The sequence below is a fragment of the Oncorhynchus nerka genome, linkage group LG22 (assembly GCF_034236695.1).
Source record: "Oncorhynchus nerka isolate Pitt River linkage group LG22, Oner_Uvic_2.0, whole genome shotgun sequence".
Lineage (NCBI taxonomy): Eukaryota > Metazoa > Chordata > Actinopteri > Salmoniformes > Salmonidae > Oncorhynchus > Oncorhynchus nerka.
The window spans coordinates 35,576,403-35,592,566 of record NC_088417.1 but is presented as its reverse complement, the minus strand read 5'-3'; the positions used below and the strand labels follow the sequence as shown (position 1 = coordinate 35,592,566).

At 44.0% G+C, this 16,164-nt stretch overlaps 1 protein-coding gene across 1 annotated transcript in view; it reads right to left on the bottom strand.

Annotated features, from left to right (window-relative positions):
* Window positions 1-16,164, bottom strand: part of LOC115105118 (cadherin-6-like) — an 81,161-nt gene that overhangs the window by 16,971 nt on the left and 48,026 nt on the right. The window contains exons 3-4 of the mRNA XM_029626753.2: window positions 6,052-6,346; window positions 1,124-1,243 (exon numbers count right to left, since the gene is read on the bottom strand). Of these exons, the coding sequence (XP_029482613.1) occupies window positions 1,124-1,243; window positions 6,052-6,346 (415 nt within the window). The remainder of the gene's footprint in view (window positions 1-1,123; window positions 1,244-6,051; window positions 6,347-16,164) is intronic.

Below are 16,164 nucleotides of genomic sequence, written 5' to 3'. Positions count from 1 at the left end.
GATGCAGCACATCACTCAAACCGAGATCTAAGCAGCATCGGTGAAATGCACAGTGAATGCAGGGCTCTACAACTCTCATCCTGCTCTTTTATCACATAGGATGTGGCAGCAGGAGAGGAGTAAGGCACAGAGGTGCGTGTGTGTGTGTGTGTGAAGCGCTGAGAGATGACGCAGCAGCGTTCGTTTTTCCTAACAAAGCACAATCTTACTCGCTGAAGGACAGCCAGCCGACTCGCTCCTGAAAAACAAGCTAGTCCGTTCAAGTAGTGCTGAGGGGGAAAATACACACGTGTATTCCATATAGAGTTACAATACACTGTGTGCATGTGTACACCAATACACAGTCTCTGAATGCATCTCTCTTCCCTATCTATCTTTCTTCTCTCTCTCATTCTCCCTCGCTCTACTTGTTATTTCTCTCACTCTGTCTATTCTCTCTCTTTCTCTCACTCCACGCAAACAAACAGGGGAAGACATACAGAGAGAGAGAGAGAGAGAGAGAGAATCATGCTGTTGTCTGCCTTTGTGTAGGGGGGATGTCAGCTTACATGGCACATCTGGGATAAACCATATTAATGTGAAGCCCTGCACTAATCTGCAAATAGACTTTTTTGTTGCAATTTCCCTTTTGTTTAAGCAAACAGAACACCAGGGTCCATTCCAAAGCACACATGACACATTATTAAATCTAGCAGTGATGGCTGAGCCATGGGATTGAAAGGCGGTGGTTGGCAGAGGTTCTGCCCTTCTTTTCTGTCATGTCGCTTCAGTCTGACATGGGAGTTAATGGTCATGTTGCACGCACACTCACACACAAACACACACACACACACACACACAGTCTCCGTGGTAATGACGGGTAGTGCACTCTTCGCAACCTGGTTCACTCTCAGTAGGACTTTAGGTTGCATTCGGGTGCAAGATGAAACATCAGTAAGACAGGGAAGTGGCACCTTGTGTGTGCTGTTCCCTGTTGACTCTCTGGGAACATTTGCCCCCTCCAGCCACCGATAGACTATAGAAGGTCATTATTATAGAACTCTGTATTTGCATTGTAATTGACCCTACCTCTCCTTTCTGTCTACAGAAGAAGAAGAAAGATGGGGTGCCTGTTTACACTGACCTGTGTTGGGATCTACAGAGAAGTATGGCTGTCCCTGTAGGATGCTGTAGACCACCCTGGCACTGTTACCATACGTGGCGTCGTCAGCGTCTGTAGCGGTCACCTGCATCACCACTGTGCCTGGGGAAGGAAGGAGGGAGGAGAAGAAGAAAGAGAGTGACTTGGTGAGCAAAGTTATACACATGAAATGGAGTCAAGGGGTGTTGGGGAACGCTCTCAATAGCACAAGACAACTTCCTGAATAAGGCCAATAAAGTGAACTGGACTGAACTGAAGTATATGTATGTCTGTGTCACAAATTTCACCATATTCCCTTTATAGTACATTACTTTTGACCATATGGCTCTGGTCAAATCAAGTGCACTATATAAGGAATATGCCCTTATGGGAAAACCTAATGAATTTAATGTGATCTTATGTGACGTTAATGTGATAACATGTGACAACATGTCAAATCAACATGTGATAATATGAAACTACATATGAAATCAATGATCTCATGTGTAATAAATGTGACAACATGGGGATGCGATTTTTCAACGTGATACCAATGAATCTACAAGAGAAAACATTTTGAACGTTTTTCACATGTGAAAGTGCAATTCCACATTAGGGTTGAATGGCAGGAACCCGGTTTCCGAGATTAACTGGGATTTATCCGCCCAAAACCACTCCCTTTTGCAGGGATAAATAACTGCGAGAAACTGGTAAATTATGATAAATTATTTATATGAACAGCATGGTGTGAAATGGAACTGTTAAATGATATAACATATCTAAATATGGCTTCTCTATGGCCTCTGCGTGATGAATCATCAGCACTCAGGGTGGGGACAGACAGCCCATCTCGGGACGGAGCACAGTTCACAATGCATGTAGAACTACAGTATCATCTCATCATGGTAACTTTTTGTCTTGTGACAGGTAGGCCTACATTTGCTGCAGCATAGTCTATGCTACAGTAATAAAGACTGAATGTGCGTCTCATTCACCCATCTCCATCTGGCTTTCGGGGGGAGGGGTCACCTTATTTTTGAATTGTAAAGATGTTTTATTGCAGCTGCAGACTATATAAAATCAGCCTATCACTCGGATATCGTTGCTTTAAATCCGTGCACGCTCGAGCACTCTCTCGCAGTCTTTCTCTCTCTCCTTCAACTCCTTTCAAATTGCATCCAAAATAGATCATCCTTCTCTAGATTGCTATATAGCCCTATAAGTAGATGTCCTGGCACGCCTCTTTCAGATAACAAATTCAATGCACTATTAGCCTTATATTTAGCTAATGAATGAGGGGTTATGTATAATAAGCTTCTAACTTATAGCTTCTGTTTCTTGCGCAATAGGAATACACCGTGTGCTCCGCTGGCCTCTCTCCTTAAAAAATGCTCCTCAGCTCTTGGAGTCTCATGTAGGAAAAGCTAGACTAGAATAGCTTGCTGAACATTTGTTTTTACATTTCATATACCAATAGATTATTCGAAGAGGGACGCAAGCTATTGTTTGCTGATTGTAAAATACAGCAGCCAGTAGAACTCAAGGGTACTTTGAAAGAAAGGGTGAATGCGCGATGCTATAGCAGTAGTTTATTCAGACCCATAACCATTCAATCTTTGTCAGGAGAAGTGAAAGCCTTCTGCTTCTAATTCTAGTTCTTTATTATTCAAGGCTGCCATTACAACGATGAAGATTAGGACAACAAAACGTATTTAATTTAACTGTTGAAAGCGAGGAAGGAATGAAGCAACAATAGAGAGAAATAGGAGGTAGGCTAATAACATTAGGGGAAATATTATGAAATGTATATATGCGTCAGGCTACTAGTTATACAAATAAGCTCTATTGTATTTCTAGAAATCAAATTAGTTAGCCTATACTTGTTACTTTGTAGGCCGCATGTGCTGCATCAGAATCACATGTTCTCTCCCTGCTTTATCATGGTTTGAACGATGTGTGTAATTCCAGTCCATATAATACAGTAATACAGTTCACACTCAAAAGTATTTGCTAACTGGAGCTAGTTTCATTTATTTACCCAAGAAAGTATATACATTAGCTAGCTACATCTATGGACTTTTATGTTTTTATGTTGTGCGTAATGTGCAGTAGCCTATATCATATAGCCTATGTATTGGATAACGCCACAATCATTCGTTTGGGGGCTTGCGCTCATAAAATGTCTTTAATGTAGGGCTCATAAAATGTATGTAATGTATGGCTCATCAGACTCAGGTAGCATCAGGCTTGAATTTAAAAAAAATCAAATCCATACATAGGTTTATTTATATGCTTCATGATGCTTTTGAATGACACTTCCGGTTTTGGCAGGAGAAAAGTGATTTATTCTCGGGATTGAACATATGTCAAATACGGTGAAAATATTCAACCCTATTCCACATGTGAGTTAAGATTTTCTTACAAGACAAGCTTTTTCACGTGGAAATGCTCTTCCTGTAATGAGTGCGCTGAGAGTCGGGAAGCAAGTTCAGGGAGTGTTTTAAGAAATAAATGTAACATAATACAAAACACAAACAACACACAGACAGGAAACAGAAACGGAAACAATAGCGCCTGGGAAAGGAACCAAAGGGAGTGACATAAATAGGGCAGGTAATCAAGGAGGTGATGCAGTCCAGGTGAGTGTCAAATTGGGCAAATGCGAGTAACGCTGGTGACAGGTGTGCGCCTCAAACGAGCAGCCTGGTGACCTAGAGGCCGGAGAGGGAGCACACGTGATAATTCCAGATGTGAGGTGAAAATATGTTATTCTCCTCACATGTGAAAAGGTGGTGTTAACATGTTAACTCTATATTGAATGCACGTGAACTATACACAACTGACCACACACGTGTCTTTTTTGTTTTCACGTGAATATTTCAGCTCAACATGTGAAAACAGTTATTTCACATGTGAAAATGCGATTTTCAAATATTAATATCTGATTTTCACATGTGAAACTGCAAATGTCTTGTTTTTGTTTTTGTAAGGGAAGTCATGAAATGGAATCGGGATTTTAAGGTAACTGGTATGCTGTTCAGCTAAAATAGTGTAAAAATCGACAATATGGTTACATTTGGCATGATCACTTAGGCAACGGCTATGATCCATTTTCCTTATCAAAGAGGCAGAAAGATATTCCAAGGGAACAAAGGAGAGACGTTTTAGTCAAATGGTACGTTCCAACGATGCCTAGCGGGGCCCAGTGTTGCCTCATTAAATGCATAAGAAGAATGAATTTAGTTAATGGAAATGAACATAAATATAGAATTGTGCCACAGATTGGAATTGGGAATTGTAACCAACTGAAACTTGTTCTAATTCAGTGGCAACGTGAGATCTGCAAGGATGAATATAGTGGGCACGTTACATTACTGCCAAACTGCCAAACATCTGAAGTTTCTTTTCTCTTTAACCTCTTACTTTATAAATAAACTCATGTTCAAGCTTAGTGATATGATGATATATCCTCTCTGAAGAGGGAATTGTCAGGATTTCACAAGACAAATAATGTACAGTGGATTGCACTATGAAAGGCAGGTTCACAACAGGTCCACTTTCAGGCTGTGGCATCACACCTCACTTGTTACAACAGGCAACCCGCTTTTCCTACTTAGATGTGGTGAACGGAGTGACGGGGTTTGTCACCTGCCTGTGTTGTGTCACCACTGTCACTCGCACTTACAGCACCAGGAGAGAACAAAGTTCTTCAACTCTGTAAAGTTAGAAGTTCTAAGTCCTCATTTCCGTCAGTTGCGGGGTTTTTTGATGTGAGCGACGATGAAAGCTAATGCACTGATGAGAGTGTGGCTTTACGCAGGTGTTCGTGTTCAGAGTATGTGTCATATATCTTCAGCCATCTACCCACTGAACTGGATAGATTATGCAGATTCCAACTATTGGCAAACACGTGACTGAAATATAGACCGTTTCATCCTGTGTTTAATGTGTTGTAATTGAACACTGAACAGTGTATTCAAAAGATTAGCTTAAGTATCTGATATAATCAGCATTGTTGGACCGCTTTACCTTGTTTGTTTCACTGTAATGAACCAGTGCATGGCCTGTAATCATTCTCATTTAATGACTCAATATCTACGTCTCAAATGGCACCATATTCCCTATGTGGTGCACTACTTTTGACCGAGGCCCAGAGCCATATGGGACCTGGTTAAAGGGGTGCAGTATGTACGTAGAGAATAAAATGCCATTTGGGACGCATTCAATCTCTCCTCTCATTATTATGATTGATAAAGCCCTCGTTGATCCAATAAGATAGGCATTTGCTTGTAACAACTCTATCGTGTCTCACACATCGTAAGCCTTCTAATGCTGCTATTCATTGCAGATACAAGACTGGAATGTATTATTACCACTGACTGCATGGAATCCCCCTCTTTCATAACGATTTCCAGGCTATAAGTTTAACTGCGCTGTTTAAAAAAAGTTTGGTCAAGCTGTGAGTTACAGTTACACCCAAGGCACAAGTGGTTGATTTGGATTTAGGGATGCACTCTGTAGCCTATGTATCCAGTGGTGACATCTCTGGTGTAGGATCTTAATTTGATCACTCTTTTGTAGCTTAGAATTTTCCTGCAAAGCAAGAAATGCAAACTTGTGGTGTATTTCAGCTTAAAAAGGCTTTTCAAGTTAGTTATTTCCCATTTGAAATTTCAGACATATTTTCTCGAAAGAAAAGTGCATCAACCCGTACAAAAATGTTCATTAATTATAATCCGTATAGTAATTCACATTTCCTGTTGCCACAAGATTATTAACCTGCTATAGCAAACGGGCAAATATTCAAATCCTACATCTGTACCAAGTGGGGACATCTCAGGTACATTTGTGATGTAGAAGCTCATACGTACCAAGTGGGGAGATCTTTACATGTGTGAAGTAGGGGTTAGGGTGTAGGTGTTCATACATACCCAATGGGGACATCTCAGGTACGTGTGTGAAGTAGGGATCCTTGGTAAACTTGGGTTCATTGTCGTTGATGTCATGGATCTTGATAATAAACTCTGACTCTCCCTCTAGAGAGGTGTTAGTGATTCTGTTGACGGCTTTGGCCCGGAGTGTGTAGTAGGCCTTCTCCTCCCGGTCTAGCCTCTTAGTGGCGTGGATATCTCCTGAGTTCTCATCAATGATGAACAGAGTACCGGCTCCGTCGCCAGTCAGGACGTACCGTATGCTACCGTCACCCCGGTCCCCGTCTGAGTGGAGCTGTGGAGTGATGAGAAGTCAGTTCTCAGTAGCACTAGATCACAATAAAATATATTTTTGTCATTAAATGGTTGCTAAAATTCACCTCGCCAAATGTCAGTTTATGTGACAAAACAAGCAATTACTGTAAAGAAACATTGTACAATCTAAACCTCTGTGAAATATATTTTTAATAACCCCAAATATCGTATTTTCAGCTGTTTGAAGCTGGTGTACAAAACCGAAAGGACAAAGAAGCAAAAGTGATGTGTGTTCATACAACCCGCCATTTACTAACTCGGAGAAGATCAGATGTCTTTATTAACATGTTGTAGAAACATGACATGACCGTTCCACTTCTGACTGGGTCTTCTCTCCTCTTCATCCCTCCTCTCCTCCCTCTCTCCTCTTCAATCCTCTCTTCTCCACTCCTCTCCTCTTCAAACCTCTCCTATCCTCACCTTCTCCTCTCCCCTCCTTTCTTCTACACTCCCATCCTCTCCTCACCTTCTCCTCTTCTCTACACTCCTCTCCTCTTCAATCATCTCCTCACCTTCTCCTCTCCACACCGTTTCCTCTCCACACCGTCTCCTCTCCACACCGTCTCCTCTCTACTATTTGCTGTCTCTCCTGATGCGGCCTGTTTCTTTCTGCATGAACAACAGCTTAGCTTGCGCTGACATTTTAATTCAGCCACCAAATCCCCTCAACATATTTATCTCCGGGAACTCATCAAAAGCTTGTCTGCGTCCTGAATGGCACCCTATTCCCTATATAGTGCTTTACTTAGGAAATGCAATATATAGGGAATAGGGTGCCATTTGGGCCACAACCCTTGTCTTTCCTATTTTTCCTCATGCTGTCTTCCCTCCTTTTTTATTTATTTTAACCACCAAGGACATGGTGATAATTGCAGATGAAAGTAAAGGGCAGAGGCAGACACGTTTGCATGCACACAAGAACACAGTGCACATACAGTATATGCAAATAAACATACACATGACCAAATACATCTTTCCACCTATACAGGCATACGGTATCTGTCTGTGTGTGTGATGCGTACAGTATGTGCGTCAGCTATCGAAGTGGTGGGTGTGACCTCTGAGTGTGTGTGACCATATGTGGTGTGTGACTTGCTAGCTTCTTGTTCTGGACAGAAGGAGTATATTAGATTGTGGAGTCAGTGGAGCACTGCAACAGAATGGCACCCTATTCCCTAAATACAGTACAGTAGGAAAAATGGAGCCATTTGGGATAAAGACAGTATGCAACCTCTCTCTCGTTATGACATATGAATGGGTTTTTATTCCAGGTGCTGGAAGGCTTAATATTACTAATTCATTGTGTTCTGTGTGAAAACAAAGCTGTGGAAGCAAAATGGCTGCCTTTTAAGATGAGTATCTTTAAGATTGTTGCATTTGCTTGTTGTAAACACTGAAAGATACACTAAGTGAAAGCTATGATAACCGAGCTGGGAGAAGCTAGCTACTGACTGTTTATGTGTGTGGTTCTGTTGTGCCGAACCATCTGAAAAGTCAGAGAGTCAGTTGAGTGAAAATAAAGTTATTCAACGTCATTATCTTCCAAACTGCTTTAGCGCGCAATGCCTCATTACAGCCCTGCATGCGTCTTTCTCTGTCTGCCACTGTTTGTGACCCCTCCCGTCTCCCTCCTCTTTCAGTCACCCACTCCACCACCCCTCGCTATGATGGAAGTTAATTTACGTCCCAATCTGGGTGCCTCCTACTCAAATTAGGAGAAAAACCTCTCCCAGAAATCAATCCAGCAGCCAGACGTGCATTCACAATGGCCCCTGATCAATTTCTATTGAAAATGTAATTAAAGCATCACTGAGGGAAGAGCAAAGCCACATGTGCAATGAGCATGGCCACCAGGCGCCCTCCAGAAGTAGATGCAGGGCCCTTTCTCCTCTGTGATATCACTTCATAATGAAATAGAGCAAAGGAGGGGCACTATGTTCAAAAGTAGTGCACTAGGGAATAGGGTGCCATTTGGGATGCACACGAAGACAATGCTTCAGTGTTACGGCCACTAGCTCCATAGGAGACATTTGGTATTGTGTGGAGCGCATTTCTGTTCTGTAGGGCATCCCATAGTCTAAAAAATAAAAATAGGTTACGAGACAATAGGTTGGAAAGGCAACATCAACCAAATTTGCAAGATAAACTGTTGAACATTTGTGTGTGTGTGTGGCGGGGGGGGGGGGGGGGGGGGTCTAGGTGAGAGAGGGGCAGAGGTGTGTTTGGGAGGGGTTGTGTCACGTTCTGACCTTTAGTTCCGTTGTTTTGTCATTATTTAGTATGGTCAGGGCGTGAGTTGGGGTGGGCAGTCTATGTTTGTTTTTCTATGATTTTGGGATTTGTATGTTTCGGCCTAGTATGGTTCTCAATCAGAGGCAGATGTCATTAGTTCTCTGATTGAGAATCATACTTAGGTAGCCTGGGTTTCACTGTTTGTTTGTGGGTGATTGTCTATGTTGATTGCTTGTGTCAGCACAGTTCTCATTAGCTTCATGGTCGTTATTTCGTTTATTGTTTTTGTATAGTGTGTTTCAGTGTTCAGTGTTTTCTTTATCTGTATCACATCCAGCCGTGATTGGTAGTCCGATAGGGTGGCGCAAATTTGGCACAGCATCGTCCCGGTTAGGCCATAATTTTAAATAAGAAATTGTTCTTAACTGACTTGCCTAGTTAAATAAAGGTTAAATAAACATTTTTAAATACATCTCTTAAAGGTCATAGGATCCATGTGTACAGGGATGGTCAACCAGTCACTGGGATGACAACCCAACTTGAATGAGGGGAATTTTAGCAGGTGGAATATTGGAGGACAGTTAGTCACAGCTACAGAATCCTTAACAGTACAAATATCACGGTACAGCTATATGGACACTAAATGATCATATCACTTCTTAATGGCAAGTTTACAAACATAGACTACATGAGCAAAAGTATATGGACACTGCTCATCAAAGATCTCATTCCAAAATCGTGGACATTAGTATGGAGTTGGTCCCCCAATTGCTGCTATAACAATTTCCACTCTTCTGGGACGGCTTTCTACTAGATATTGGAAATTTCCATTCAGCCACAAGAGCATTAGTGAGGTCGGGCACTGATGTTTGGCGGCTAGCAATGGCTCGCAATTGGCATTCCAATTCATCCCAAAGGAGTTTGATGGGGTTGAGATCAGGTCTCTGTGCAGGCCAGTCAATTTCTTCCACACCGACCTAAACAAACCATTTCTGTATGGACCTCACTTTGTGCACGGGGGCATTGTAATGCTGAAACAGAAAAGGGCCTTCCCCAAGCTGTTGCCACAATGTAGGAAGCACAGAATCATCTAGAATGTAATTGTATGCTGTAGCGTTAAGATTTCCCTTCACTGGAACTAAGGGACTTAGCCCGAACTATGAAAAACAGAACCAAACCATTATTCCTCCTCCGCCAAACTTTACAGTTGGCACTATGCATTGGGGCAGGTAGCGTTCTCTTGGCATCCGCCAAACACAGATTTGTCTGCCGTACTGCCAGATGGTGAAGCATGATTAATCACTCCATAGCAGTGGTTCCCAAACATGTTATAGTCCCCTACCGGTTCAAACATTCAACCTCCAGCTGTGTACCCCCTCTTGCACCAGGGTCAGCGCACTCTCAAATGTTGTATTTTTGCCATCATTGTAACCCTCCCACACACACACCATACCATACATTTATTAAACATAAGAATGAGTGTGAGTTTTTGTCACAACCCGGCTCGTGGGAAGTGACAAAGAGCTCTTATAGGACGAAGGCACAAATAATAATGTAATAATAATCAATAATTTTGCTCTATATTTAACAATCTTACATATAAAACCTTATGTGTTCATTGAAAATTGTGAATAACTCACCACAGGTTAATGAGAAGGGTGTGGTTGAAAGGATGCATATAACTCTGCATGTTGGATTGTATTGGAAAGAGTCTCAGTCTTGAATCATTTTCCACACAGTCTGTGACTGTATTTAGTTTTCATGCTAGTGAGGGCTGAGAATCCACTCTCACATAGGTATGTGGTTGCAAAGGGCATCTTAACAGCGCGATTTGCCAAGGCAGGATACTCTGAGCGCAACCCAATCCAGAAATCTGTCATTGGCTTCTGATTAAATTACATTTTCACAAAACCACTTTCTGCAATTTCGAGGAGGCTCTCTTGTTCAGATATCGGTAAGTGGACTGGAGGCAGGGAATGAAAGGGATAACGAATCCAGTTGTTTGTGTCATCCGTTTCGGAAGGTACCTGTGTAATTGCACACCTAACTCACTCAGGTGCTTCGCTATATCACATTTGACATTTGTCCATAAGCTTGAGTTTATTTCCACACAACAAATCATAAAATGATGGAAAGACCTGTGTGTTGTCCTTTTAATGCAGACAGAGAAGAGCTCCAACTTCTTAATCATAGCCTCAATTTTGTTCCGCACATTAAATATAGTTGCGGAGAGTCCTTGTTATTCTAGATTCAGATCATTCAGGCGAGAAAAAACATCACCCAGATAGGCCAGTCGTGTGAGAAACTCGTCATCATGCAAGCATTCAGACAAGTGAAAATTATGGTCAGTAAAGAAAACTTTAAGCTCGTCTCTCAATTAAAAAAATTTTGTCAATACTTTGCCTGATAATCAGAGCACTTCTGTGTTGTAAAAGCATTACATGGTCGCTGTCCATTACATTGCATAGTGCAGAAAATACACGAGAGTTCAGGGGCCTTGCTTTAACAAAGTTAACCATTTTCACTGTAGTGTCCAAAACATATTTCAAGCTGTCAGGCTTTCCCTTAGCAGCAAGAGCTTCTCGGTGGATTCTGCAGTTTACCCAAGTGGCGTCGGGACCAACTGCTTGCACAAGCGTTACCACTCCACTATGTCTCCCTGTCATGGCTTTTGCGCCATCAGTACAGATACCAACACATCTTGACTACCAAAGTCCATTTGATGTCACAAAGCTGTCAAGTACTTTCAAAATATCCTCTCCCGTTGTCCTGCTTTCCAGTGGTTTGCAGAAGAGGATGTCTTCCTTAATTGATCCTCCATAAACGTAACGGACATATACCAGGAGCTGCGCCACGTCTGTTGACTTATCCAGCTGTAACCAATAGAATACACTGGCTTGTATGCGAAGCAATAATTGTTTCAAAACATCTCCTGCCATGTTACTGATGCGTTGTGAAACAGTGTTGTTTGATAAAGTCATTGTATGTATAGTTTTTGGGCCTTTCCCCCCAGCATTGTCCCAGCCATATCCACAGCAGCAGGAAGAATTAAGTCCCCCACAACAGTATGGGGCTTGCCTGTCCTAGCCACTCGGTAGCTCACCATAAGATGCATCTAGACCTTTCTTATTAATGGTATCTGTTGCTTTTATACATGTCTTACTACTCAAAGTCATCTTAAACCTCGCTCAAAAAACTCCTGTGGCTTATTTTTCAAATCGGCATGTTTTGTTTCTAAATGTCTGCGCAAGAGTGAAGGTTTCATTGAGTTGTGAGATAGTACTTTTGCACATATAACACACTACTGCTGAGGAAAGGCACTACTCCCAATATAAGTGAACCCCAAATCAATGTAGTTCTCATCATATTTGCGCCTCTTCAATGATCCAACATCCCTGTCTGTTGTTAGGTGCTTTCCTGGGTAAGGGGGCAGTAGCTCTTCGGCTGCATCAGATTCACAACTGTCAATGTCCATGCTCGATGGGCGAACAACAAATGTAGAATTACTGATGCTAGCATTGGATGTGCTCGTGGAAGCAGAACAACTTGTTTCGTCGACAGGTGCAGGTGTAGTACTGCTGGTAGTAGCATCACTACCGGTAGAGCTATGGTATGTGTCTCTATGGACGCAGGCCTTACTTCTTTTAACCATTTATACCCTTTTGAGCAAACGGAATGAGCAGCAGCTACATTTGGCTACATACGACAGTTAGTGGAATTCCTGCAAAAGAGTAACGGTTAATGTGATTGGATGTTAATTTTTGACTAGGCTACCTGTATTTGACATTGTGTTATTATTTTGCTGAACACTAAATGGTTTAATTACATTTTTGGCAGTGAAACGAGGCTACTCAGGTGAGACTGTTTGAAAATGTGATAAAGAAATGTGAATCACATGTTTATTTGGCGTATCCCCGATGGTATTGCACATACCCCCAGAGTCCAACGGTGGAAAGCTTTACACCCCTCCAGCCAACTCTTGGCATTGCGCTTAGTGATCTTAGCTTTGTGTGCCGCTGCTCAGCCATGGAAACCCATTTCATGAAGCTCCCGACGGACAGTTCTTGTGCTGACATTGCTTCCAGAGGCAGTTTGGAACTCGGAAGTGAATGTTTCAACTGAGGACAGATGATTTTTCCATGCTACACTCTTCAGCATTTGGCGGTCCCGTTCTGTGAGCTTGGGTGGCCTACCATTTTGTGGCTGAGCCGTTGTTGCTCCTAGACGTTTCCACTTCATAATAACAGCACTTACAGTTCACCGGACTGCTCTAGCAGTGCAGAAATTTGACGAACTGGCTAAAACAAGCAATAGAAAAACTGGTTGACATTTTTGTTTAATCTCCTGGAAAAGACAGAACAAATACCATAACAAATATTATGGTTAAACTCGAATATACTAATTGATCAAAATACTTTTTGGGGGGAGAAATATAATCTAAAACGACAATCTTTGTAAATTATATCATAAATAGGACTGGTGGAGTTGTCACACATGCAGTTAAGAAGAACATCTGGAAATGTCTCCTCTATCCAAAATTACAACCAATTTATTGCAACGTTACAGTAAAAATGGAGGAGGCAAGTGGAAAGGGGAGAAGGTAAAGAACTTGTCTGTCGGACCTGCATTAAAGACCAAAATTGGCTAAAGAAAATTATGATAAATAAAAAAGTATACCAGTTTCATGTAAGGACCAAAAAATGGACAACTGTGCCGTACAGGTTGCAAAATAGTTGGGAGGAGATTTTCGACGTACCGATTCCATGGCACATGGTTTATGAAACATTTATACAAAACGATGCCAATTTACAATTTAAAATATAATACTAAATTCTTGCAACCAATAGAATGTTATAAATACGGGGGGATACAACCATCCCAGCTCTGTTGATTTTGTTGCAAAGAGACAGAATCAGTAGTTAATTTGTTTTGTTAATGCTTGTTTTTGGACACATGCTCAATAACAGCTGAAATATTGCAACATATACTTGGAGCTAACTCTGCAAATAGCACTTAGTCAATCAATCAATAATATAATAATACTCTTATAATACTCTTATATTTAATTTACAAACTGTCACACCCTGACCATAGTTTGCTTTGTATGTTTCTATGTTTTGTTTGGTCAGGGTGTGAGCTGAGTGGGCATTCTATTTTGTGTGTCTAGTTTGTCTGTTTCTGTGTTTGGCCTGATATGGTTCTCAATCAGAGGCAGGTGTTAGTCATTGTCTCTGATTGGGAACCATATTTAGGTAGCCTGTTTGGTGTTGGGTTTTGTGGGTGATTGTTCTTGTCTCTGTGTTTGCACCAGATAGGGCTGGGTTTTTTTTTCTTCACATTTCATTGTTTTGTAGTTGGTTCATGTATAGTTTTTCTTATTAAAAACAAACATGAATAATCACCACGCTGCGTTTTGGTCCGCCTCTCCTTCGACTCAAGAAAACCGTTACAGAATCACCCACCACAACAGGACCAAGCGGCGTGGTAACGGGCAACAGCAACAGCGGCGCAAAGAGGAATGGACATGGGACGATGTATTGGATGGAAAGGGTTGCTACACATGGGAGGAGATCCTGGCGGGAGAGGATTGCCTTCCATGGGAACAGGTGGAGGCAGCTAGGAGAGGAGAGGAGCCGGCGATATGAGGGAACAAGGCTGGCAAGGAAGCCCGAGAGGCAGCCCCAAAAATGTATTGGAGGGGGGCACACAGGAAGTATGGCAAAGCCAGGTAGGAGACCTGAGCAAGCTTCCTGTGCTTACCGGAGGGCTAGAGAGACCGGGCAGGCACCGTGTTATGCTTTGGAGTGCACGGTGTCCCCAGTGCGGGTGCATAGCCCGGTGCGGTACATTCCAGCTCCGCGTATTGGCCGGGCTAAAGTGGGCATCGAGCCAAGTGCCATGAAGCCGGCTCTACGCATCTGGTCTCCAGTGCGTCTCCTTGGGCCGGCTTACATGGCACCAGCCTTGTGCACGGTGTCCCCGGTTCGCCTGCATAGCCCAGTGCGGGCTATTCCACCTCGCCGCACTGGCAGGGCGACCGGGACCATTCAACCGGGTAAGGTTGGGCAGGCTCGGTGCTCAAGACCTCCAGTGCGCCTGCACGGTCCGGCCTATCCGGTACCACCTCCACGCACCAGCCGTCCGGTGGCAGCCCCCTGCACCAGGCTGTCTATCCGTCTCATCCTTACAGGTGCTGCCGGAGCCTTCCTCCTCTCCAGCGCTGCCGGAGTCTCCCGCCTCTCCGGCGCTGCTAGAGCCTTCCTCCTCTCCAGCGCAGCCGGAGTGTCCCGCCTGTTCGGCGCTGCCAGAGCTCCCGCCCCTCAGTCCAGAGGCGCCAGAGCCCCTCATTCCAGAGGCGCCAGAGCTCCTCAGTTCAGCGCTGCCAGAGCCTTCCTCTCCAGCGTTGCCGGAGCTTCCCGTCTGCCCAGCGCCATCTGAGCTACCCGTCTGCCCGGCGCCGCCAGTGCCACCAGTCTGCCCAGCGCCGCCAGTCTGCAAGGAGCCGCCGGTGCCGCCAGTCTGCAAGGAGCCGCCGGTACCGCCAGTCTGCAAGGAGCTGCCGGTGCCGCCAGTCAGCCAGGAGGCGCCAGTGCCGCCAGTCAGCCAAGTGCCGCCAGTCAGCCCAGAGGCGCCAGAGCCCCTCAGCCCAGAGGCGCCAGAGCCCCTCAGCCCAGAGGCGCCAGAGCCCCCAGAGGCGCCAGAGCCCAGCCCAGAGGCGCCAGAGCCCCTCACTCAGCCCAGAGCCCCTGCCCCTCTGTCCAGAGCCCCCGCCCCTCTGTCCAGAGCTTCCGCCCCTCCGTCCAGAGCTTCCGCCCTCTGTCCCGAGCTGCCCCTCTGTCCCGAGCTGCCCTTCTGTCCCGAGCTGCCCCTCTGTCCCGAGCTGCCCCTCTGTCCCGAGCTGCCCCTCTGTCCCGAGCTTCCCCTCTGTCCCGAGCTGCCCCTCAGTCCAGTGGGGTCATTTAGAAGGGTCGCCGTGGTTAGGAGGCCTCGGAAGCGGACAATGGGGCGGACTAAGACTATGGTGAAGTGGGGGCCACGTCCAGCTGCCCACCCAGACCCTCACCAATAGGCTTAGGTTTTGCGGCCGGAGCTTGGGGGGGGTACTGTCACACCCTGACCATAGTTTGCTTTGTATGTTTCTATGTTTTGTTTGGTTAGGGTGTGATCTGAGTGGGCATTCTATGTTGTGTGTCTAGTTTGTCTGTTTCTGTGTTTGGCCTGATATGGTTCTCAATCAGAGGCAGGTGTTAGTCATTGTCTCTGATTGGGAACCATATTTAGGTAGCCTGTTTGGTGTTGGGTTTTTATGCGTGATTGTTCCTGTCTTTGTGTTTGCACCAGACAGGGCTGTTTTGTTTTTTTCACATTTCATTGTTTTGTAGTTGGTTCATGTATAGTTTTTCTTATTAAAAACAAACATGAATAATCACCATGCTGCGTTTTGGTCCGCCTCTCCTTCGACTCAAGAAAACCGTTACACAAACTATGAAACTATGAGAATAGAAAGGTTCAGAACATTTGTAAAAAATACCAGCACAGTGGAAAAATATATGGTAGTTAGAAAAT